Source organism: Acomys minous (genome assembly GCF_964271855.1).
Source record: "Acomys minous genome assembly, chromosome: 16".
Lineage (NCBI taxonomy): Eukaryota > Metazoa > Chordata > Mammalia > Rodentia > Muridae > Acomys > Acomys minous.
The window spans coordinates 41220772-41246196 of NC_140498.1; the positions used below are offsets into that span (position 1 = coordinate 41220772).

The following is a 25425-nucleotide window of genomic DNA, read 5'->3' on the forward strand; positions in this document are numbered from 1 at the left end:
AGTAAGGCTCAAAGGGGATAAGCGCAGCTGAGAAAAAACCAAAATGCCTGAAGGTCTTGGTGGACCGCAGGAAGACACTCTCAGCCTGATGCTCTGGGGGTCACATGGTTAGCCAGAGTCAGATAGCTAGAGCTAGTGTTTAGAAGGTGTGGGCTGGTAGACGTTGGAGTTCAGGCTGAGCGGGGGCAGAGGTGCTGACCCTCCACCTGTAGGAAATGCTAAGAAGGTTATGTTAGAGGCCAGTGGACGCTTTATTCTCAGAGGTCAGGAGGGGTAAGGTCCCAGAGCACACAGTCCAGCACTGGACAGTAGGCGATGGAAGAAAGGATTCCACGGGTGGGTACTGTGCACCCCCATCCTGGCACACCCCCACCCCTCAGGAGAGCTGTGGCGCAGCTCATCCCCCGTAGGAACAGGAATGCTCCGTGTGTGGTGGTTTAGTGAGACGTCTCCAGCATTTGAATAGTTGGTGCTTGTTTGAAGACGATTAGGGGGTGTGGCTCTGCTGGAGGAAGTGCGTCACTGGGGGGCGGGCTTTAGGTTTCAAAAGAAGCCGCCTACAGTTTCAAGTGAGCTCTCTCTGCTCTCTGTTCGTGCATTGAGATGTGTGTGGGTTATCGGCGCTGCTGCTCCTACCGCCTTTTGCCTGCTGCCTCCACTCTGCCATCATGGACCCTAACCCTCTTGAAGTGTAAGCGCTAAACAAACTCTTGTATAAGTTGTCATGATGTCTCATTATAGCAGCAGTAAAGTAACTAATACAGTTGGATTCTCGTGGAAGGGGAGGAGGGACGGAGCTTTGGGGGGGTCTAGAGGAGCCTGAGCGAAGGTAAAGAAACTGTGTGGCCAAGGGCATTGGAACTGTGTGGGGAACCACAACCCAAGGCTGAGGCTGAGAAGCCCAAGTGCCATGCAGGTGCCAAGGGAACAGGTAACGGGAACAGCCCAGAATGTGATCAAGTAGGATGCAGGGGTTCTCATGGGAGGATGGTGAAAGGCCACCGGAGAGCAGTGTCACCTCAGTGGTAACCCAGTACCTCCAGGGTCCACCAGACCAGGCCCCTCAAAACCAGTCATGCCCCAGTTGATCGGTGAACACCCAGCGTGTGCGTTACTTGGCTAATCATAGTGACAAAAATATCTGACAAAAATAACTTAAGGAAGCTGGGCAGTGGTGGCGCACGCTTTTAATCCCAGCACTAGGGAGGCAGAGGCAGGCAGATCGCTGTGAGTTCAAGGCCAGTCTGGTCTACAAAGTGAGTCCAGGCAAGGCTACACAGAGAAACCCTGTCTTGAAAACCCAAGGGGAAAATAAAAGGTAACTTAAGGAGGGCTGGAGAGATGGCTCAGAGGTTAAGAGCACTCACTGACTGCTCTTCCATAGGTCCTGAGTTCAGTTCCCAGCAACCCCACGGTGGCTCACAGCCATCTATCATGAGATCTGGTGCCCTCTTCAGGTCTGCAGGTATAAATGCAGGCAGGGCACTGTATACATAATAATAAATAAATCTTAAAAAAGAAAAAGTAACTTGAGGAAGGCTCACAGTGTGAGGGGATACGGTTTAGAGCCCAGAGCGGCTCCCAGCCGTGGCTATGTGAGGAGGCTGGTTGCATCAAGTTGCCAGTCAGGAGGCAGAGAGAAGAGAATGAAGGCGCCCGTCAGGCTTTCTCCTGTTTCCTTTCTTATTCAGTCTGGGCCCCAGGTCATGGACAGCACTGCCCACATTCAGCCTGCCTCCAGTTAAGCCTCTCTGGAAATACCCTTGGTGGACCACTAGGCGTGCCTCCTAGGTAATTCCAAGTCTGATCAAGTTGACAATGGCGATTGACGATCACAAATCACAAGCCCACTCTCTTCCTCAATTTGAGGCCCTTTAGCCAGGCCTTTGGCTACTTTTCAGGTTCTTTTTCCTACCTCCCCACACCCTCCCATCTCTTCCAATCCCCAAACACTAGGTAGGAGAGAAAGGAGGATAAAGAGAAAAAGAGTACAGATCTCTGTAGACTACTTCCTGCTGATTAGGGGGTGTTGAGATCTTCAGGGCAAGTCCAGTCTTCGTTGTCAGGATATCTCCAACCAGCAAACAGCAACACCATCAGTCAGCAACCAGCAAAAGCAGTAGCAGCAGCATCAGGGGCAGTAGCAGCGCCTGAGGCCCTCTGGGGCACTAGTATTCTATACCCTCTGGAGGAGCCCCCAGAGTTCCAAATGTAAACTATCTTCAGCTGGCAAAACCACGCCCCTGCTAGAGCACGGGCAAACCGTAGTCAGCTGCTGTGGGCAATCTGAAGCAGCCCTGTATTCCACACTTAGGATTGAAACAAAAACATATTCCAAACATACCTGGGTTTATTTATTTATTTATTCAAAGTGATTTTATTGCTGCGTACACAAGAAAATTTATGCCAGTAGAGCAGAGGCTGTGGACGACTCGTATTTCCAATTGGGTGGGAGCACCTGCTTAGATGAATCCTGCTCTCTATCAGAGTCAGGTGGAATTTAGCATCCGTATCCTTTCTGTTTCTCTCAAGGTGCTCACGGACAGCAACTGCTTTCTTAGTCAAGTGGTAGAGGTCCTCCAGGAGATCAGGGGCAAGGCCTTTGGACTTAAGGATTCTCAGGATTTTATTACCAGTCACAAAACGGACCTGTGCCACACCACGTGAGTCCCTCAGGGCCACACCTGTCTGGGAGGGGGTCAGGCCTTTCTTGGCTAGCTTCTAAATCTTTCCTTCACGTCATAAGACGTCAACTTCAGTCATGTGGAGATGCTACGGTGGTAGGGTAAAGGGAAAGGCCCTTCCCGGGAGTGTGCATGTGACCCATGATGGCAGAGGTCGGGCAGCAAAGCAAGAACGAGGGAGGAAACCCATAACTGGGTTTTGTTTTTTTAAAAAAAAGAAACTCAAAATTCTCACTACAACACCCAAACCTATAATTTTTATCTGTAACACTTTTACCCCTTTTCTCTCAAAGGCTCACATTTAGTTCAGTTCCCAGAATTTTTTTTTTTTTTTTGAGACAGGGTTTCTCTGTGTAGCCCTGGCTGTCCTGGAACTCACTCTCTAAACCAGGCTGGCCTCGAACTCAGAGATTCACCTGCCTCTGCCTCCCGAGTGCTGGGATGAGAGGCTTGTGTCATCATGCCTGGGTGAGTCCCCAAAATCTTAATAGTCCTAATATTGTTGAAAAGCTGAGATCTCTTCAGAGGCTTGCAGCAATCTCTGTGAGCCCCTTGTAAATAAACATATGTAAGTTATGTATTTCCAACATAAAATGGCAGAGTGTTTTCTCCCTCAGTGCTGCTGCAAGGTGGCTGCCCTCCAGCCTCTGGTGAAACCCAGGATCATCAAAAAGAGGTCCAAGAAGTTCACCTGGCAGACGGACGCGCCAGATTTAAGCACAACAGGAAGTGTCAGCAGCCGGGCATGGAGAAGACTCAAGGGCAAGATTCTGATGCCCTAAATCAGTTATGGGAGCAACGAGAAGACCAGGCACACAGTACCCATTGGCTCCAGGAAGTTCCCGGTCCACACCAGGAGCTGGAAGTGCTGCTGGGGTAGCAGATCTCTTACCGTGCTGAGTCACTCACGATGCTTCCTCCAAGGACAGCAAAGCCCTCACAGAAAAGAGCAGCAGAGCCAGCCATCAGAGTCACTAAGCCAACGTCAGGCTGCGCGGTGAAGAAAATGAACAGATAGGTTCACATGCATGTATTATTTGTGCTTCTGTCTATCTGCAAAAAAACGAATGGCATAGAGCAAATAGTTCCATTCCATAAGGGAAGGATGTGGGCATAGCAGGGTCGGCGGAGGGGGGCGGCGGAGGGGGGCGGCGGAGGGGGGCGGCGGAGGGGGGCGGCGGAGGGGGGCGGCGGAGGGGGGCGGCGGAGGGGGGCGGCGGAGGGGGGCGGCGGAGGGGGGCGGCGGAGGGGGGCGGCGGAGGGGGGCGGCGGAGGGGGGCGGCGGAGGGGGGCGGCGGAGGGGAATGGACTGAAATAATATCAAGATTTTTGAGGGAAAACCCTGCAGTGCCATGGCTGGCATCTAGGGCTTGTGGTAGCGTTATCTGGGTTCCAATAGGCTTGAATGGTCCACCGCTGAAATCCTACAGCCTGCAGTACTTAGAGCCTCTCAGGCCAGCTCTGTTCTGTGCCTGAAGTTTCCCTTAGTGGGTATCCTAGCCTTGATATAGTCAACAACCTGGCGCAGTGGTTCGCAACCTTCCTAAAGCTCCGACCCTTTTATACAGTTCCTCATGTTGTGGTGATGCCCCCAGCCATAAATTATATTTGTTGCTACTTCATAACTGTAATTTTGCTACTGCTATGACTCATAATGCAGATATCTGATATGCAGAATGTCTGATATGTGACCCCTGTGAAAGGGTCATTGGTCCCCAAGGGAGTCGCAACCCACAGGGTGAGAACCAGTGTCCTAGGGCTCTCCTACAATTTCGGGTTCATTTTCATAGCTTTACCCAGTAGCTTCCTTGCAGGGGAGCCAACTTTGCCACACATTACCTGGTGTCAGTGATTTTCCTGGCACCCTGATGTGGGCATTAAGCAGATGCCACTGCAAAGTTCTGCTCCCAGCTCAGGAATGTGGTCTGGTCTCCGGGAGCCTTGTCAGCTGAACTTGCCCATACAGTTTTCTAGCAGGGAACCCAGCAGTGGAGTTCTCAATCCAGGCCCCTTCCTTTCACATGACTTTTTATTTTTATAAGTGGCAGCCTGTGCTGTGACAGGGTCTTGTCTCTAGGGCAGAGGTCAGTGTTCTAATGGTATTAATGTCTCTACAATCGCAGCTGTTTCCTGCATTCATCTTTTCTGCATCTTTATTTTTTTTTAAAGATTCATTCATTATGATGTATACAGTGCTCTGCCTGCATGTACACCTGCCGGCCAGAAGAGGGCATCAGATCACATTATAGATGGTTGTGAGCCACCATGTGGTTGTTGGGGATTGAACTCAGGACCTCTGGAAGAGCAGTCCGTGTGCTCTTAACCACTGAGCCATCTCTCCAGTCCTTTCTGCATCTCACACTCCTGTCCTTATCAAACTGCACAGTTTTCTCGTATTTAGAACTGTCTCGTGGAAGAACTGATTAAAAGCAGTGAGCAGTAACCACGCTGCAGCTTGGGTGCTATGCTGTCTTGACAGCCTACTAACCACCTTAGTCCATTGCTTTTGAACTTAAGTCATGGGCAGGAAGCAGGCACTCTCTGCCAGAAGATAACCAAATGGCCAGTGGGCCACTTCTGAATAGAGTCCTACTCTCCTCTGAAATCTAAAGAGCCCTGCTTTTACTATTCACGTTTCTTCTTGGCTGTCTGGTCATCCAGGCTCCCACCAGAATGACCCATCAAACTGATCACCACATTCTAAGGCTTACCAAAGTCTTCCACAGTCCCTCTCACAAACCAGTCTAAAGGCCTGCAGGTTCATCACCGCAACGACCCCCTCTCACCGGTACCAATTTTCTACGTTAGTTACTTTTCTCATTTTGTGACAAAATACCCGTGCTGTAGAACGCTACTTTCTGCGGAATGATGCCACCACTACATCGGCACAGCTGTGACTATTTGCAAGAGACTCTGAAGTCAGCATGATGGTTTCTGATGGTCCCTTATAGGGAGGGGGTGGACAGAGTCATGAGCTGCTCCCTCCTGCACTGCTGCCATGTGAGTGCAATTCTTCCCTAGTGGTATGTGGCCTTGGGTGCTAGAGTATGCACACTGGGAAGGTTGGCTAAGGGAGAGGGAGGGCAGCAACAAGGTAGTCATCATCCATGCAGGGGTGAGGTCTTCCAGTGGTGTGGGGCCATCTGTGCTTCTGTAAAGTAACCCCTCATCCGTGAGCTGTAAACCCAGTAAACTTACTGGTTCCACAAACATGGGCTGTAGTGGACTTGTGCTTCGGTTTGTCACTGGAACCCTGTAAAGAGGGGACAGACATCTGTTAACATCTCCCCAGAAAAAAGAGTCCTTGCAACAACCCAACAGATTGGCTTAAGGGAGAGGTTTGTCTGGGCCTATAGTTTGAGAAAAAAGCCCCGTCCATTATAGCTGGGAAGGCATGGAGCAGGAGCAGGAGGCAGCTGCTTGTAATGTTTCATAATTGGGAAGCAGAAAGGGGGAGAGAGAGAGATGAATGCTGAGGCGCAGCTGACTTCCTTTCCCGCCTTTAATTCAGTCTGTGTTGTCTGTCTGTCAGGGTAGATCACTTGGGAGCTGGGCCTCTGAGCATGCTTTGGGGGCAATTTTCCTGATTACACTAATGGGTGTGGGAAGCCTCATCTTAATCCTGCTCCTTGGTCAGGAGATCCTGGACCATATACCATGGAGAGAGCTAGCTCAACAGTAGCTTGAGTCCTGTCCCTTGGCTTCCAGACTGTGGATGTCACGTGACCTCCTCCCTCTCCTGCCGCCTTGATGGACTGTACCTCCAATTGTCAGAGCTTTATCACATCAGTGAGGAGGTAACAGGACACTCCAGGACTGCAGCCCATGGGATGATGCCTTCCACATGTAGGGCGACCAGCTTCCCTTCTCAGGGAACAGTTCCCTCTCTGGAAACATCTCACAGACTTACCCAGAGGTGTGTCTCCCAGGTGATTCCAAGTCCAGCCATTGAAGACTAACGGTCCCAGCCTGCAAGGCCTGCAGCCCTTCCCAACCCTGCAGCCTCGTCTCCTGAGGCTGTGAGGCTGCTGACTGATTCTTTCCAGAGGTGGATGGACTGAGGCCCGGGTTGGTGGTACAGCGAAGCTGAAATCAACTGGGAAGTGCTTAACATCTACTAGAACAAATGACTTTCCTTCTGTGTGTGTGGGTTTTTTTTTTTTTTTGGTCAGGGTCTCACGTAGCCCAGGATGGGTCTTGAACTTCACTGTGTAGCCAAGGGTCACCCTGAGCCTCTGATCCTCCACCCATGCTGGATGCTGGGAGCTGACCAGGGTTTTATGCATGCTAAACATCCTGCTAACTGAGCTGCATCTCTGCCACCCTGGGCCCCCCCCCCTCCCCCTCCCCTCACCTCCATTTTGGAGACAGGCTCCCACATTGTTGCCCAGGCTTGTCTAGAACTCACCATGGTAGCCTAGGCTGGACTCAATTATGCAGAGATGTTCCCGGCTTTAGCCTCCCCCGCGCTGGGATTAACAGGCATGAGACACCACCCCTGGGAGATTCACTTACTTTTCAGTTCCATTTCAGCCATCAGAGCAGGTATTGCTTTGGTTTATCACTAAGGTCAGCACCTCTTACCGCCCCCCCCAATGCTCCCAGGCACCCCCTTCAGCGTCCCCCCACTTCCCACCCCCGTGCTGGGTAATTCCTGCTGACTGACTTATTTGATGACCCCAGGACTTTGTACAAGGTCGAGCGGGACTAGGCAGTGCCCTGTAGCCTTTAGTTGCATAAAGAATGGATAACCTTGTTCACTTCCCCTGACTCCGGGCCCCACGTCGGTCGGAACCACTCCCGCCCACCCGCGGGTGAGTCACTGTTTTTGCTTTGAGCACTGCCAGCTCCAGCTGTTCCTAGCATATAAATGCTCCCGCAGCCCTATCAGTCATCAACACCTCAGTGTGAATTGGCTGGTAACCCTGAGCAGGCTGGCAGGGACCGGCGGTGTGGGTGGCAGGGCTGGGCACCTCATCCATCTCTTGCCCAGCTGGGATGTGGGGCGTGAGTCTGGCACATGGTAGGCATGCCGTAAATATTGTGCTGAGTGTTGAATCATGCCAGGGCCTCCATCCCTTTCTCTGGCTCTTCCTATTCTAGGGATTGGGAGGGAGGGGGTCTCTCTCAGAGCTTGTGTCACGACTCCATCCAGCTTTGTGGGGTTCCTCCCACAGAGCTCTCACGTTGGGGCTTCTTCCTGGTCACCCATCTCAAAAGAAGGCAACATCCTGGGGACATGCCTGCCACTTAGGTCCTCAGGACAATGAGTCAGGAAACTGGGGAGGGAATGTACAGGCAGGAGGCTGCGGCTATTGGCCTGGAATCTCGTATCTTCCACAATCACTTATTTATCTGATAAACGTCTCCCGAGACCCAGTGTGCAGTAGGCAACAGGCTCCGGCCGAGAGGCCTCTCCCCTCAGGGAGTCTCAGCACACTTCAAGGTCCCCGCTACTGCCCACCTCCGAGGTGCCTCACTGTTACTACTCATCCGTCAGCCTCCCGCTCCTGGGAAATGCGAGTTTCCTGTGTGGAGGGTGTCCCAGTGACCCTAGCACAGGGCTTGCCAAATAGCAGGGGCCCAAGAAATGTTTGTGCTATGAGTTGGGGTGGCCAAGGCCCTCCATGTCACAAGGGAGTGGATCAGGGAAGTCTGGGAGCAGCTGGAGGTGCAGATGTGGCCCCCCAGGGGAACACGTGAGGAGACGTGTGTTCCCCCACATTTGCTCTATAGCCTTAGAAGAAGCTGGCCTCATCTTGGCTGCTCCTGTAGTGACACCCACAATCACAGGAGGGAGAAGAATGCGCCACTGGGGTTCCCGAGGCCACACATTTTGCATGTTTGATGTGGGGTGGGGCAGGGGCTCTCTGTCTCATCTTGCCTGCAGGGTAACCGTGACCCGCCTCCTGCTTCCTTCCCCACACAGTGGCCCACAGAGCACATCCCGGTGTGTCTGCAGCCCGTGATACCTGGACAAGGTTATGCAGAGAAGGGGGGTGGAGTCCATGTGCTAACTGGGCAGCACAGGGCCCTGCAGGGCCAGCTCTGGACAGCATGGAGACAAAGGACAGAGAGAACTCCCAAGGGAGCAGTGGCTGGCCCAGAGGTAGAGGAGATCAACTTCTCTTTCTTTCCCTCGGAGCAGAATTACTGTCCCTGTGCTGTTGCCACACTAATTCTTGGGAGGCTAAGTACATGTTTGGTTTTGTTCTTCAGAGCAAAGACTGTGACCAGGAGGGTCAAGCACTGGGGGCCCTGAGCTCCCAAGTTGACCCAGTGGCCACTCTGCTAACTTCTCTGAGGGGACTTGGGGACAGCACGAAGTGAGGTACCGAGCCTCAGACTGCAGTATTGTTTTTGTTCAGCCTTGTTTCCTCCCAGGCTGAGTCTGATACCAGAAACTCACCCTGGGCAACCAGACATGTTTTTGGGAGGATGTTACTGGTCCCTGCTTGAGGTGAGGGTGTCATGCGTGTGGGACACTGAGCCAAGAACAATCCACACTAAGGCACAGCACCCCAGCATCCCAAGGCCCAGCTCCTTGGCCCTTTGTGGGGGTCCCAGGAGTGTAACCATGAGGCTAGCTCGTCTCATGAGGGGCGGGGGAGGGGCAGAGTCATGGCTCTGGCTCTGTGGTTGGCCTGCTCCCTGGAGTTCAGGTGAGAAGTGAATCACCTGAGGTTCACCTGCAGTGACAACTGGGAGGAAGTACCAAGGGCAGCTTGGCCAAATGGCCAAGAGGCCATCATGCCCGTCCCCCTTGGGGCCTGAGTCATAGCTTTCGGGGAAGTGGGCTAACGGGATTCCAGGGCCCCAAGTGTCTGGGTTGAGTCATGGAAGGGACCAGGGTGCCGGACATGGGCCGTTAAGGAACAAGGTCCCCTTGGCAACCCGAGAAAAAGGCCACAGGGGCTCCCCACACTCTCTACCCCAAAAGCAGCCACTCCAGGCTGAGCTCCTTTCCACCCTCAAGGCTCTGCAAGCTACCAGGGTCTTCCTCTGCTTTGCCTAGATAGTCAGAGGTAAAGCCTGGACAATCATCAAGTCCCTGCCTGCCCCTCTGCAGGGTACACCCTGGGCACATCTGAACCTGAGTCGTTCTCCACCCCCACCCCCCACATCCAGTCTCTTGGTGGCGCCCCTAGCCCCAGTCACTGGTGGCTTCCTCCTGGCAGCCCCACCTCCTCTCTGACCCACAGTCTGGGTGGCCCAGTCTCCGCCACCTGGGGGACTGGTCCAACAGCATTCCTCCTCACAGGATAAAACCTGGGGCGACCTGTAGGGAACCCTACACACTACAGCCACCTGCTCTGCCAGTCAAAAACCAGCACAGCCCGTAGGTCCTTTGGGATGGCCAGCAGCCCTGCTGACTCTCCACCCCTGACGGCGGTGGTGATGTCCAGACCTCCCCTAGCACTGGGTGGGGACCGATTCAGGATCTTAATCTTTCTGGTGCTGCTGACTTCCACAGGTGAGCCCCAAGGGCCTGCTGCTCCTCCCTGCCTCCTCTCTTCCTCCTCCTTCCTACCCACAGTCACTTCTCCTTGCCAGCTCAGCTCAGCACCTTACCTTGAGTTTCTTCTTTCCTCTTTCATGTGCCTCTGTCTCTGTCCCTAAAGCTTTGAGGCCTGAATGTGGGTGTATGCTCTGGTCTCAGAACTCACTCAGGAGCTTGTCTGTCATCCTTGTGGGCCATCATGCCTGTCAGTATTGTATTGCTTCCCTTTTGTGTGTGTGTGTGTGTGTGTGTGTGTGTGTGTGTGTGTGTCCCCGTCTCTTGGTTATTCCTCCATCTGGGCTTTCCTCCTTCTGTTCTGGAATAGGAGGACAACTGCCTGGGCTTTCATGGGAGCTTGGGGGGGGGGCGTGGGCGGGCAGAAAACCCGTGTGTGTGTGTGTGTGTGTGTGTGTGTGTGTATGTGTGTGTGTGCGTGTGTGTGTGTGTGTGTGTGTCCCAAACTCTCTTTCTACTCTTAGGATGATGGGACAAAAACTGCCGGCCCGGGAGGCAGGGGGGTCTAAAGAGGTTTGTCCCAAGAAAGGCTTGGAGGTGCCTGTGGTGTGTGTTGATGTGTGTGTGGAGGGGTAACTGTGCCAGGAAAAGATGGGGGGTTGTTCTCCAGGCACGACCGGGCCTGACCCTCTTTACTCTCTTGCCCTCAGCTGCCTTCAGTGTTGCCAACACCCCTGGTGAGTGTGTGCAGGTTGGGGGGCGGGGCATGGGTGGTCTCTATGTCTTACTCTGTGGCGTTGGCGGGAAGGGGGGACAGCAGTCTGAGGGAAGCATGAAGTTGAGGAGGAAATACAGGGAAGGAGAGTTTGGGTCGGGCATAGAACCGATGATGGATCTAGAGGAGAAAAGTCTGGAAGGACAGATGGGAGGGAGGCTGAAAGAACCAAGAAATGGAGGTTAGAGGAAGCGGGAGGGAAGGACAGCTAAAGGACTGGAGAAAGGGGGAAGGGCAGCCCTCCTCCCATAGCTAAAGGGAACAGAGGAAGGGCAAGGACTCACCAGCAGAAAACCCTATGCTGGGCACACGCTGGTCTGGGACACAGGCTTGAGGCATAGGAGAGCTTGGAGGTGGGTTGACAGGCAAAGTCAGAAGACAGCTGTGTCTACTGAGATGACAGAAAACTCCATCCCTTCTGCCAGTGTCCCCAGACTGTGGGAAGCCTCAGCAGCTGAACCGGGTCGTGGGTGGTGAGGACAGCATGGATGCCCAGTGGCCTTGGATTGTTAGCATCCTCAAGAATGGTACCCACCACTGTGCAGGCTCCTTGCTCACCAACCGTTGGGTGGTCACAGCTGCACACTGCTTCAGGAGGTATGTGAAATCAGGCTTGCTCCTGACTCCTCAGGAGCCATGATTTCTGCCTTGGGCTCTGGGCTGTCTAGGGCTCCATTGTGTACCCCCCTGCACCCCCCCCCCCGACATCTCCCTCTTTTCTTTTTCCTTCCAGCAATGTGGACACACCATCTCTCTTCTCAATATTGTTAGGGGCCTGGCAGCTGGGGAACCCAGGCCCTAGGTCCCAGAAAGTAGGTGTTGCTTCGGTGCTGCCCCACCCCAGGTATTCTGTGAAGGAGGGAACCCATGCAGACATTGCCCTGGTGCGGCTGGAACACTCCGTTCGGTTCTCTGAGCGGATCCTACCCATCTGCCTTCCTGACTCCACTGTCCGGCTCCTTCCCAACACCGACTGCTGGATTGCAGGCTGGGGAAGCATTCGTGATGGAGGTGTGGGTCGCTTCTAACTCCAGAGAGGTCGGGGACAAGAGGGTGGGTGCCACTCAGATCCAGATAGCAGGGGTAGTAGGAGAGGAGAGAGGCCATATGGACATCAGAGAGACAAGAAAAGATGGCTTGGGGACAAGAGAAGTGAAGTCACAGGAAACCAACTGCTGTTTTTTTTAAGGTCACCTTTAGTTGAAAGGAGTCTTTGGCTGTCTTTTAAAGCAACAGTAGAGATTTGTAACAGGAATGAGGAAGAAGAGGAAGAGGAGGGAAGGAAGGAAGGAAGGAAGGAAGGAAGGAAGGAAGGAAGGAAAAGCCAGGGGCAGTGGCACATGCCTTTAGTCCCAGCACTTGGGAGGCAGAGGCAGGCGGGTCTCTTGTGAGTTAGAAGCCAGCCTGGTCTACAAAGTGAGTCCAGGACAGTCAGGATTACATAGAAAGACCCCAGTGAGAGGGAAAGGAGAGAGAGAGAGAGGGAGGAGAGAGAGAGAGAGAGAGAGAGAGAGAGAGAGAGAGAGAGAGAGAGAGAAGTATTTGCAAAGCTACTGACACAAGAGTGGGTAGAAGTGGAGGGAGGGGCAGCAAGACAGAAATGTGGCCCCAGCACGAGTGGGAATAGTCACTCCGGGTACCAGAGTCTCTGAACTGCAAGCAAAATTCCCAGGAGGAAATGCAGTCTATGGCTATAAAGGACAATTCTCAAACCAAGTCCAGAGGTTTGGAAAATACCATCTCCAATCACAAACCAGATGAAATATAGAGGTAGCCAAGAAGCATCGGGCAGGCAGATGGTAGCTGGACAGATAGAGCTGGGAGAAGCCGGGACAAACAGAAACCATCTTCGGTTTTTGTTTTTTTGTTTTGTTTTGTTTTTTGTTTTTGAGACAGGGTTTCTCTGTGTAGCCTTGGCTGTCCTGGACCTGCTTTGTAGACCAGGCTGGCCTCGAACTCAGTGATCCACCTGCCTCTGCCTCCCGAGTGCTGGGATTAAAGTTGTGTGCCACCACGCCCGGCCTAGAAACCATCTTTGGAAGATAGCAGCAGAGACCTAGAAGACCGAGTTTGAAGGAGAAACTGGGTATAGACCATAGGGAAGAAAGACAAGAGACCTAACCTGGGTCCAGAAGAGTTGCAGCCTTTTCTTGGGGTCCACAGACTAACCCGCGGAGGCGGGTGGGGGCTGGGGGGGGAGATCAGGGAGCTTCTTGAAGACAGAGAATCTAGGGCCTCACATCCGTGTTTGAATTCACTGGGTCAAGAGGTGGAGGAGACCCTGGGATTGGGATTTCCTGAAAACACCCTGGGAAAAGCAGACACCTTTGAGAAACGCCGCTGCGTGCACAGAGGGGACCAGGTGAGCAGAGGGGACACAGGCCTGACGCTCTCCTTCTGTTCCCAGTGCCCCTGCCCCACCCTCAGACCCTTCAGAAGTTGAAGGTGCCCATCATCGACTCGGAAGTCTGCAAACGTTTGTACTGGCGGGGCGCGGGGCAGGAAGCCATCGCTGAGGACATGCTGTGTGCCGGTTACCTGGAAGGGGAGCGGGATGCTTGCTTGGTGAGTGCCCACCCTTTGTCCGCCCCAGCTGGGAGACCCGAACGCTCCATCACCTCCCTCAGAATCTCCCGAGGGTCATCCTCTCCCACCTCCATCTGGGCCCCCTTTAGCCTGGCTGAGTCGCTCATTTTCTTGTTTACGCACGGGTTGTGCACAGAGCATCTCAGCAGTAATTGGTATTCTGAGGGGGATCCGGTGCTTTAGAACCCTGAAGGGCCACCAATCCCATGACTGGATGAGAATGGTAGGATGGGGGGGGGGGGCACTTAACCCCGAGGTGGCCAGCGTATGGCCTGGCTGCAGTGCTCACATTACCAATTGGCATAAGGAGTTTCTAAACCTGCAAAACAGAAGCGGTCTCATCTCCTGTTCCTTGTGGTTGTGGGGAGGAATGCCACCAGAAGGAGTTCGGCTTGGAAGGTCTGCTCTTCTAGGGCCTCCTCAGACTGGTTGGCTCCAAGGACACTTGGCCTCTGTACATTGCCTGCCGGTGTGGGTTCCTAGACCTCCCTTCTTCTCTGCAGGGCGACTCTGGGGGTCCCCTAATGTGTCAGGTGGACGACGCCTGGTTACTGACTGGCATTATCAGCTGGGGAGAGGGCTGCGCTGAACGCAACCGGCCCGGCGTGTACACCAGCCTCATCGCTCACCGCTCCTGGGTGCAGAGGATCGTGCAAGGGGTGCAGCTGCGCGGGCACTTGGTGGACCGTGGGAACACTGGGAGCTCTCCTAAGCTGGCAGCCTCCGGAGCTCTCTCGGCTGTAAATACGTTTTCTACCGCCGGGAGGCGCCCACGGCCTGCACAGGAGAGCAAGGACGTCTTGGCCCCGCCCACAGTGAGGCCCCGCCCCTCAACTGAGAAAACACACACTCCTCTCCCTCTCTCTCAATGATTTTTTTAGTTGTTTGTAAATAACTTGTAAATACATATTTGTAAAACCATGCCCACATATTTATTCAAGTTTCAATAAATTATTGATTCTCAGTTCTTGTTCGCCCTCGCGCCCATGTATGGGGACACTGAGACAAGAATCCAGTTGGGACAAAAATGCTGGGATACTATTGGTGTGAAGTTGCACATGGGCCTGACTACAGCTCTAGCTCGGCCCGCTGGATGGGGCTATCCTTGATCTTGCTAGCTTTTTCTCTGAGGCAGCAGGTAGGAAGGAGGAAGGAGACGGTGATGGCCCGAGGAAATGGCTGTGCTATACTGAAGAGGGCCAAGTTGGGGTCCCCGCCAAAGCAGGGCTGGCTACGAGAGGCCTATGGTCTTTGAGAACAGGGATCAGCTCCTCTCGAGGCCAGATCCGGGTGTCTCTCCACTGCAGGACTCAGAGTCAGTCGCTCTTGAAGCAAATTGTTCAGGGCAGCCCTCTGCCAGTCTTTGTCTCCTTGATTGGGTGAGCAGCTACACCCTGCTGGCCACTGATTCAGAAGATGACTCTCCACTGAGTCCATAAATTCCTCTCCGCCGTGGTGGTGCAAACCACGGAGGCACCAGGCTTGAATCACCTCTCCTGTCCCCTTGGAGGAGGGAAGAGTATGGGTTTCCGGGCAGTAGGAAGGTCTGTGGCTTCCACGAAGTCTGCACTAAAGTCTGATGTTCCTCAGTCCGCGCATCCCAGGCCCTGGAGTCCTCCACCTAGTGGTGCTCCCTGCCTAGGCTAGGCCTGTGGACTTCTCATAGCTCCTGTGTGAGGAGTGGTGCTCCCTGCCTAGGCTAGGCCTGAGGACTTCTCATAGCTCCTGCGTGAGGAGGGGCTGGACCACTCAAGCTCGGTGAGTGTGCACTTCATAGTGGTTGATACCTGGAGGTTCACCTAAAAAAAAAAAAAGCCAGGTCCAACAGGCGGTGAAGGGACTCTTTGCTAAACAGTGTTTCCTATCAGGGATGACAGAGGCGGCTCGTGAGTGATGTCCAGGTTTGTGTGTGCTGTATGCTTTGAGGAGAGTCCAATCCCCAGACAGCTGATCCCATTGTTCCATCCCACGTACATTAGAGGTGGAACCTGGGGCCTTTCACACGTGAGGCAAATCCCCCCCCCCTCCACCACCAACGAGCCGCACCTGCTCTGTGTTGTTTTGATTTCTTTTCTTTTATTGTTAGAAAGCCATAAATATTGTTTAAAAACAAACAGCGCACCCCGGCAGGCACCTGCTTGTAAGGGATGCAGCCTGGGAGCACTTGGTGACTCAGGTGTCCCGAGGCCTAGCGCATGCCTGGCTGAGTCCCCATAGCCTCTCCCCCCTGGGACCTAATGCCTTGTTTGCTGTTGTCCCCGTCCCCCAGCTTAAACCCCGCCCCCCTCCCCCACTCCTTCCCTTAGTCCCCTCTCCCTCTGTGGCTGTGTCCTGCTCAGTCTGTCCTCAGGTCTGACTCCCCGTCCCCCCCCCCCCGTCCCCCCCCCCCCCACCTTGGTTCTGGGCCTCTTCTGTTTCTATCTTTCTTACCTTTACTCTGGCCCCATTTTCCCCAGGCCCGTGTGTCCACCCTTCCCTCCAACATCACCCTTACTGAAGTGCCTTCAATAGCTACCTGAGGTCCCCAGCAAATGCCTAGGGTGGGTAGTATGCTGGGCGTGTTCGTCAGTGGGAAGTCAGTCTTCAACTATTTGCAAAGCATGTTATCAGAGTCATGAGGACCATAGCCTGGGCTGGAGGCGGCGGCGGTGGCGGGTCAAGTAAACAAACAAGAGAAAGGGATTTTTCTCCCCCAATGTGGCCACACTGAGAATAATTCCAGGACTAGAATGACAAATAATGAGATCTGGTACCCCTAAAAACATCTTTGGGGCACTGACATAAATTTTAGATTTAAATAGAGGTATGATATCTTGGTCAAAATGTGGTCCTGCCAGTGGTTGAGGGGACATTGACACAACTCTATACTGGCCTCTTCCGCAGCCTGAGGAGGAGTTCCTCTATTCTTTCTTAAAATGAAATGCAATGGTTTTCTATCTCTATCAGTCACTTTCCTCCACCGGCTCACCTCACTGAGTTGCCTTAATCTCTTAGGGCCCTTGATGCCAACCCAGGCTTCATGGTTTCAATGCTGAAAATAATTCCAGGACTACACAGTATTAGTGAAACAGAGCTGGAGATTTCATTAAATATATTTATTTGATGTGTATAGTGTTTGCGTGTATGCTTGTGTGCCACATGCATGCGGTGCCCACAGAGGCCAGAAGAGGGCCTTGAAGCCTCTGGAACTGGAGGTAGACACGACAGACAGATGGCTCTTAACCAGTGAGCCATTTCTCCAGCCCCAGTGGTTTTATTAAAGGCATTTTAATATAGACCTTAAATATATGTGTTGAGAGAGAGAGAGAGAGAAAGAGAGTTCCTCAGAAGAGAGTAAGGCACACACTTGAAAGTAAGAGTGTAGAATAATTCCACTCTTCTTGGAGAAGAGTCACAGGAAAACATCACACACTCAAGAGTGTGCGCAGGCTCCAGAGTGAACAGTGGCAACTGGCTGTCTTACTGTTGGCCACATATTCAGTTTTGGGGGGGGGTTCAACTTATATCTCAAAAAGTTGCTAAGACTCCCTCCCCATCCCCCCATCTCCATGCACACATGTGCTCTTAATCTCTTTAGGTATTTGAGATGATGGGGGTTCTGGCAACGCCTCAGGTGGAATTATAATCTAATAAAGGAAGGAAAACAATAAGCCCTGGGGTGCTAGGACTTGGCCTTCGAGAACTGCAGGTTTACAAGGTGGGGGGGGGAGGGGCCAGAGAAGGACTCAAGCAGCGAGTTCCTGCGTTCTTATGTTCCAGCTGACAAAAGGCCTCAGCTTGGCTCCAGGGTGTGGGGCTCCCCTTCCTTCTCAGCCCAGAATTTCTGTGCCTTCTGTCCCGCCCACCATCGGCCTAACTCTAGTCTTCCAAGCAAGATGGCTTGACCATCTGTCAGAACTGTGAATCCTCTTTTCCAGAGACAAGCCCTTTCCTGGCTGGCGCCAGGCCCTTTGTGTCTCCCAGCATGAGAGCTCTGGTGAAATCCTCATTTTGAGGTCCGTTGCTTCAGTTGCTGTGGCTCCAGCTCCCAGGTGCATGCTCAGCTCAGAGGGCTAGGCCGTGTCTCCAGGCCTCACTGTGTGCACGCTCAAGAAAGGCGTTCCCGTTGGCCGGGCCTGGTGGCGCACGCCTTTAATCCCAGCACTCAGGAGGCAGAGGCAGGCGGATCGCTGTGAGTTCAAGGCCAACCTGGTCTACAAAGTGAGTCCAAGACAGCCAAGGCTACACAGAGAAACCCTGTCTCAAAAAAAAAAAAAAAAAAAAAAAAAAAAAAAAAAAGAAAGAAAGAAAGGTGTTCCCTGCACATGTCCTGCTTTGTATAAGAGGCCATAAAACTTGCTGGGGCCTGCAGATGGAGACCTTGGACTGCTGGACAGTCTCGGAGGATTGACCCCCTGACTGGCAAATGTGCCTTTCCTGGGCACCGTCAGCCTTCTACAGCTCTTACAGAGCTCTGACACTGTCTCCAGAGTTAGGTGGGGACCTAATGACTTGTGACAAAAGTCATCACAGCAAGAATACTGCCTGCAGCGTCCCTGAGGTGCTCCCCTCCTCTGCTCCTGGGTGCTCCCTCCCACTCTGTTCCTGGGTGCTCCTCCCCCACCCTGCTCCTGGGTGCTTCTCCCACTCTGCTCCTGGGTGCTCCCCTCTCACTCTGTTCCTGGGTGCTCCCTCCCACTCTGTTCCTGGGTGCTCCCTCCCACTCTGCTCCTGGGTGCCAGGCTTTTGTCTCAGCTCAGGAGGGTGAAGAAGAAGCCAGCCATCTTGAAGTTCACTATCTTGATTGTTTAGCCACAACCCCTTTCCCTACCTGTCTGACAGCGGGGGAGTCTGCCTGTCGCCTAGTCTCTCCTCACTCCCCAGAGAAGAAGGGTTTTATTTTCTTTTCTCCTCCTCCTCCTCCTCCTCCTCCTCCTCCTTCTTCTCTTGCGATCTGCCTGCCTCTGCCTCCTGAGTACTAGGCTTAAAGGCGTGCGCCACCACGCCCAGGTAGAACAAGGGTTTTAAAACACGCACTTAGCCACAGGTCTTGTCCACTGGTTGGCCAGCACCTCTCCCTTGCTTCTTCCACCTCAGACACTACAATTTCCCAAATTTCTCTCGTGGTCACTAAGTCACATGTTCTATGGGACTGCCGACCAATGAGATGAGTGGTATCAGTAAGACTTTGTTTTTCTCTGATACAAGGGCCACACTGAGCTGGGGAACGAACCTTCCTATCAGCTTACCTTCAGCCAAGGATGCAGATGCAATGGCTACACGTCCTCAGTCATCTTAGGACCAGGAGGCCACAGGTTGGCATCTGGGACAGTTCATCTCAGTTGTGAGTTTTGATGAGCTCTTGAGTCTCTTGGGAGATGGCTCTCTGCGCATGTCTGGGGCACTGTCTTGGGTTAACTGAGGTGGGAGGTCCTGTTTGTTTCGGGTGGCACTAATCCTTGGGCTGCGCTACTGGGCACTATAAATGGAGCAAATGAGCCGAGCACTTAACATTTGTCGCCTTCTGCTTCTGTACTGCGTGAGCGTGAGCGGCTGCTTCAAGCGCTTGCCGTTGTGACCCCCTCCACCAAGATGGACTAGAACCTCAAACCAGCAGGGAAAATAAGCCGCTTCTACCTTCAATTTCTTAGGTCAGGTAGTTTGCCACAAAGAGGAATGTGACTAACAACCCAATGGCAGTGAGCAAAGACTCCAAAGCCGAGGTTGAGATGATGCAGTTGGATGCCACCTGCACCCTAGGGTGTTCCCTCCTATCTGGCTTCATTTTCTTTCTTTCTTCCTTCCTTCCTTTCTTTCTTTCAGGTTTTTTTTTTTTTTTGAGATAAGGTTTCTCTGTGTAGCCCTGGCTGTCCTAGAACTCTCTTTGTAGACCAGCAGGCTGGCCTCAAAATCAGAGATATGCCTGCCTCTGCCTCCCAAGTGCTGGGATTAAAGACATGGGCCTGGCTTCCTATTCTTAAGCTACCCCCCTCCCCGTGGTTGGTGTATAAGTTGATGGCATGGACACTACTCCATGGTATGGTTAAGAGGAAGAAGAGAGAGAACAGCTAGAAGCATCTGGAAGAGTCCATAGCGGAGAGAAACAGCAGTAGACGGAACATGAGCAGACTGGGCCTGGCCAGCAGAGAAGCAGGAGCAGAGCAGAGAGAGAAAGGATCCCAGGGGAAGGAGCATGAACGGGCAGAGTGAGAGTGAGAGAGAAGACAGAGTGAGCGCAGCCAAAATAGCCGGGTTGTAAGGAGACCAGGCAGCTGGGGAGAGGGAAGCTGGGGGAGCTGAGGGTGGGGGGAGCTGAGGGTGGTGGGGAGCTGAGGGTGGTGGGAAGCTGAGGGTGTGGGGGAGCTGAGGGTGTGGGGGGGGAGCTGAGGGTGTGGGGGAGCTGAGGGTGTGGGGGAGCTGAGGGTGTGGGGGAGCTGAGGGTGTGGGGGAGCTGAGGGTGGGGGGGGAGCTGAGGGTGGGGGGGAGCTGAGGGTGGGGGGAGCTGAGGGTGGGGGGAGCTGAGGGTGTGGGGGAGCTGAGGGTGGGGGGAGCTGAGGGTGGGGGGGGAGCTGAGGGTGGGAGGGAGCTGAGACGGGCTGGGATGCTAGCCTGGACTCTGAAATATGTAACAGGCACATGGGACACTGAGGGAGCCTGGAGGCCAGCATGAACTTCAGTGTGTTAATAGGTAGTAATTTGTCCCTTCCGCCAGTGATAAGGGAAATTGGCTTTTTCTTTTTTTGGTAGAGGGGAGCTCACTTCACAAGTTCCAGAATCCCCAGAATTTGGGGAAATGGAATTTCCTTTGAGCCTGAGAGTGGGTGGAATTATCCTTTATTTAAAGCAAAGTGTGTGCCTAATGACACACCTGCTTCAAACATTCTATTTCATAGCAGTTTTGAACTTGCAGGAAGATTTTTAAGAGAAAGCTGCATAACGGCTGGTCTACTTGTTATGGTAGAGGGTACAGTTAGATGTCATCTGCATACTCAAACCACAATAAATTGCCCAGATGATGAAGGATTTGGGCTCTAACCTGCTCACAAGAATTTTGGACTCGCAAACCATCCACCACTTGTTTCCAGGTGGCCTTGGGTTTCATCTCATACTAATTCAAGAGCATATCTTTGCTTTCTCCCTCCTCCCGCAGGCATCTCAGTGCACGGAGCACCATGGGGAAGAGCCTGGCTGCTGTCCTTGGGGAACGCTGTGTCTTCAAGCTCCTTGAACTGGCTGGGCTGTGTGGGCCCCACATGGAGCTAGAAGAACAGCCTGTCCTTCTCAAGTCACTCTTTGAACCTTATGTCCATGGTCCATCCATCCAGGGGACCAAGGACCAGGTCCTGTGAGCATCTGAAAATAGCCTCAGATAGCACAAGACAGACAACAGTCCCCAGGACACCATGGCCTCTGCCCATGTGGAGGGCTGTACTGGCCTTCAAAGGACAGACTTCGCTGCAACTTGTCAAGACCTCTTCTTTCTAGTCTCTAGTGACAGCCCGCTCAGCCCTCGGGCTTCTGTCCTGCTTCATTGAGTTACAGTCACTCCTTGGGTGGAACCTTCTGGTTTCCCAGGGTCATATACTGTCCATAGACGGGTGACTTTGAAGAGAAAGCTCTCCCCGTGTGTCCATCAGCCACTCGACCCCTGTATGCAGAGGATAAATAAAACTCAACCCCAACACAATCAGACCTAAGCCATACCATCCCCCCGCACCCCCCCCACAAGCCTGTCCACTCCAGCATGTTTCTCATCTTAGCAAAAGAAAGAGTCCATCCTTGCAGCTGTTCTGTTGCTGGGCATCGGATGTGTAATGACAGGGACTTACGCTGCTAATGGGCGGCTGATCTTCACTGCCAGCTTGGCCAGATTTTGAGTCACCTAGGAGGCTGGTAAGCACACCCCTGGATGAGAGAATCTTCCAGAGAGGAGTGACTAAGTGAGGAAGATGCCCCAAGCATGGGAAGAACCAAACGAAGCAAAACAAACAAACTCCATTTTATGCTGGGCATCCATCTTAGTATCCACTATCTGTTTGACTGACCTTCAGTTCCTGGAAGACAAGTTCCCAGGACCCCCTGACTCAGTAACCCCGACCCAGAAACGTACAGCTGTGACCACCTTTGGGCTTCTGTAACCTGCTTGTGCAGACATTTAAGGACTATTTGGAGGTCACCTTGGCTACCTAATTAGGTAGAGTAGACCAGCTCTTGCCTTGCTAGTGCAGACACTCAAGGTCTCATGGTTTTGCCTTTAAAAATCCTCCCCTTGAGCTGCTCCCACCCCTAGAGGGAGAGCTGGCCCTGCCCCTCCCCAGTCATCCCAGGGCTCTCCTCCTTCTGGCATGCATGAAGGCGAGAAAGACTCATCTTCTCCTGAGGGAGGGGGCGGGCATGGCCACTACGGACTTGACCATGCTCCAGTGCTGTGTACACGGACAGCACAAAATGAATTTGCTTTTTCCTTTTCATGAGGGAGGGGGACAAACATGGGAAGAATGGGAAGTGAGCTTGATCAGGGTTACGTGGTGTGAGATTCCCCAATAATTAAAAAAAAAAAAAAATCCTTCTCTCGTCCCACTTCATGTAGCAATTTCAAGTTTGGGTCAGAGATTCTTCTCCCACTATCATCTAATTAATAAATCTTCTTTTTAAAAAGAAATATTTATTTATTTATTATGTATACAGTGTTTTTTGCCTGCTTGAATACCTGCACACCACAAAAGGGCACCACCAGATCACATTATAGATGGTTGTGAGCCAGCATGTAGTGGCGGGGAATTGAACTCTGGACCTTTGGAAGAACAGCCAGGGCTCTTAACCTCTGAGCCATCTCTCCAGCCCGTAATAAACCTTTTAATTACAACTAGATTGAGTTTATGGTCTTTTCCCAGGGGCCAGGAACTCCATAACACCACGATGCTATGCCCACATATAAGGTCAAGTGACCATGGTTCAAATGCTCAGAGATCAAGAACCAAAATCAAGCCTTCCTCTTTTAACTTGTCAACAGGTATTTTGTCACAGCGACACAAAAGTCACACACAGTGAGAGCCAGGAGTCCCTTGGGCTTTTCCTGTAATGTTTTACCTGAATGAAGCAACCCTACTCTGAGATTTAGCCCCAAGAAAAGAAAACAGATTCACACAAAAAGTCATAGGCAAATATTCATGGCAACTTTATTTATAGCCAACAAAAAATTCAGAACAGTCCAAATGTCTTTTAACTGTTGAGGGGACAATCAAAAATGGGAAAAAAAAAAAAAAAAGGAACAAGCAACATTAAGTGAAATAGTGTTACTCTCCTACTCAAACCCTGTGGTGATGACTTCCCCTTTAGCCCAGAGACAATGACATCCTCTAGGGCTTCTTCCTGCCTCCCTGGATCACCTCACAGCAGCCAGTGGCTTCCTGGAACACCCACAGGCAAGCCATTACCTCTGACCTTTGCCCCTGCAACTTCTTCCTCCCTCCTGTCCTGTGGTCTACTTCACCACTTCCTGTTGCTCTCTGACCACAAGTCTATTTATAGCAGTGTGGCTCCCTGGCCCACCACCTCACCTCTCCCCTGCTCTCTCTTTCTCTCAGAACATTTTTTTAATTACTGTTTAACGTGTTCTAGATTCCTTGTTTTGTTTGTTTGATGGTGGTAGTGGTGGTGGTGTGGTGATTTTTGTTTGTTTTGTTTTAAGATAGCCTTGGATGGCCTGGGACTTGGTCTTGTGGACCAGGCTGGCCTGGAACTCTCAGAGAGAACTGCCTGCTTCTGCTTTTCGGAGTGCTGGGATTAAAGATGTGTGCCACCATGCCTGCTCTGTTTACATTTTTTTTTTAAATTCACAATCATTTGTTTATTTTTGTGTGATGGGGTATTGCTGCATGAGCCGTGGCAGACAGGAAGTCAGAGGACAACCCCAGCAGTATGTTCTGTGAGTCCTGATGTGGCTCATCTTTCTAGCTTGGCAGCAAGCATCCTTTCCTGCCCAGGTATCACCAGCCCTGATCATCTTTCTTAGGAAACTCACTAGTTTATGGGGGTTCAAGTTGGTATCAGCAAAAATGCTCTTGTACGGTGGTCATAAATGCTAGTAATGGATTGTCAGCTGACGGCGCGGGCTGCTATGGAGTGCCTGAGCGTCCGGCACACCACGTGGACCGCTCTCCTTTTCTTCTCATTTCTCACTTGGTCATTAGCAGAAATCTATTCTCTATGGGGACCTCTTTACCGTGTCCCAGGGATTAGCCAAGTGTCCTAGGGGGATGACCAGGTCCAGAGACCCGGTGAGAACCAGGAAACCCATGTGCATCCGCCACCTCTCTTGTCACCGTGACAAGGTATCTGACAGGAAACCCTTTAAGGGAGGAGGGAGGCTTTAATTTGGTTCAGTTTTTAAGTTTCATGGTGGCAGAGGCATGTGGCTGAGACCCCTCATGGAAGCTGAGAGAGCTTGGCTGGAAGGAGCCAAGGATAGTGAACCCCCAGTGACCCACCCCGCTGACCCACCCCCGCTGACCCACCCCCACTGACCCACCCCCACAGACCCACCCCCGCTGACCCACCCCCGCTGACCCACCCCCGCTGACCCACCCCCACAGACCCACCCCCGCTGACCCACCCCCGCTGACCCACCCCCGCTGACCCACCCCCGCAGACCCACCCCCGCTGACCCACCCCCACAGACCCACCCCCGCTGACCCACCCCCACAGACCCACGCCCGCTGACCCACCCCCGCTGACCCACCCCCGCAGACCCACCCCCGCTGACCCACCCCCACAGACCCACCCCCGCAGACCCACCCCCGCAGACCCACCCCCACAGACCCACCCCCGCAGACCCACGCCCGCTGACCCACCCCCGCAGACCCACCCCCGCTGACCCACCCCCGCTGACCCACCCCCCGCAGACCCACGTCCTCAACTAAACCCTACTTCTAGGGATTCTACCTTGGGGTGCTGAGCCAGCTCATCAGCCAAAGGCATCTACTGACAAGCCAGGCAGTCTGAGTCAGATCCCAGGACCCAGTGCAAGGACAGACTGAACTGACACAGGATGTTCTCTGTCCTCCCCTTGTACACTGTGGCATAAGTGTGCTCAGGGAACACACCACACACACACACGTGCACACACACACACACACACACACACACACACACACAGAGCTAGTGAAACACGAGCCTCTGAGTCCATTTATATTTATGTTCAGTGCGCAAAGCTTTTCTTTCTTTAGTTCAGCTCCATTATTTTGGTCAACATCTGCTCCCTATATGTTGGCAACGAAAAAAAAAAAACCACAAACAACAATCCACCCTGTAAAAGCTCCCCTCCCATCAGAAACACAACTCAGATGTTAGTTACTAAGGGAAAAATTAACCCAAAACCCATTAGCTTTACTTGTCATTCATCAACCAAAAAAAAAAAAAAAAAAAAAAAGACAACCCCCCCCCCACAAAAACCCTCTTCCCATTCCCAGCCAAGCGTGGAGGTGTATGCTTGTGACCCCTGAACTCAGGATGTGGGAGGCGGAAGGTCCAGAAGTTCAAGGCCAGCCTTAGCTACATAGCAAGTTTGAGGTTATCTTGGGTTACATGAGTCCTTGTCTCTAACCTTATTTTTAAAAAGTGACTGATTTTGAAAGACACACAGCTGGGAAGCACGTTACTAACGTCCCACTAGCTTTGCTGTGGAGACCCTCCTGTGACAGATGGGTTACAGTAATCCTTGCCCTGGTTCCTTCTCATTGACCTGAAGCCTTTTCCTGAGAGCACTGACTGACTTCACTTTGGTTTTCTGAAGGCTGACGGGCGACACCTTGGCCTCCACATCGTATCTTTTCCCTTCCTAGCCTAAGCCTTTGGGTCCGGATGTGGACATGTGGATCACTGGGGGAGTATTTTGTCCAGGGCTGTGACACACCGTGCGTGTACTTGGCCTGCTGCATGTTGGA

At 52.6% G+C, this 25425-nt stretch overlaps 1 protein-coding gene, 1 long non-coding RNA gene and 1 pseudogene across 4 annotated transcripts; 2 read left to right on the forward strand and 1 right to left on the reverse strand.

The window, feature by feature from the left end:
• The first annotated feature begins 562 nt into the window (after positions 1-562).
• On the forward strand, positions 563-3766 carry LOC311585963. The gene is made up of 2 exons (XR_014775406.1): positions 563-691; positions 3302-3766. It is a non-coding gene; the product is annotated as an uncharacterized lncRNA (long non-coding RNA).
• LOC311585962 (small ribosomal subunit protein uS15-like) lies at positions 2195-2827 on the reverse strand (annotated as a pseudogene). Its single transcript has one exon. The product of its transcript is annotated as a small ribosomal subunit protein uS15-like (transcript).
• Positions 3767-9950: 6184 nt separating the features above from the next.
• LOC311587005 (brain-specific serine protease 4) lies at positions 9951-14468 on the forward strand. Of its 2 annotated transcripts, none has more exons than XM_084763385.1 (6): positions 9951-10158; positions 10851-10877; positions 11341-11512; positions 11649-11926; positions 13323-13480; positions 14005-14468. In XM_084763385.1, the coding sequence occupies exons 1-6, from the start codon at positions 10038-10040 to the stop codon at positions 14371-14373; spliced, it is 1125 nt and encodes a 374-aa protein (XP_084619511.1). In that variant the 5' UTR covers positions 9951-10037; the 3' UTR covers positions 14374-14468. The 2 variants fall into 2 exon arrangements, with proteins under 2 accessions (XP_084619511.1, XP_084619512.1); XM_084763386.1 differs by lacking the exon at positions 9951-10158 and adding an exon at positions 10188-10390.
• Positions 14469-25425: the final 10957 nt, after the last annotated feature.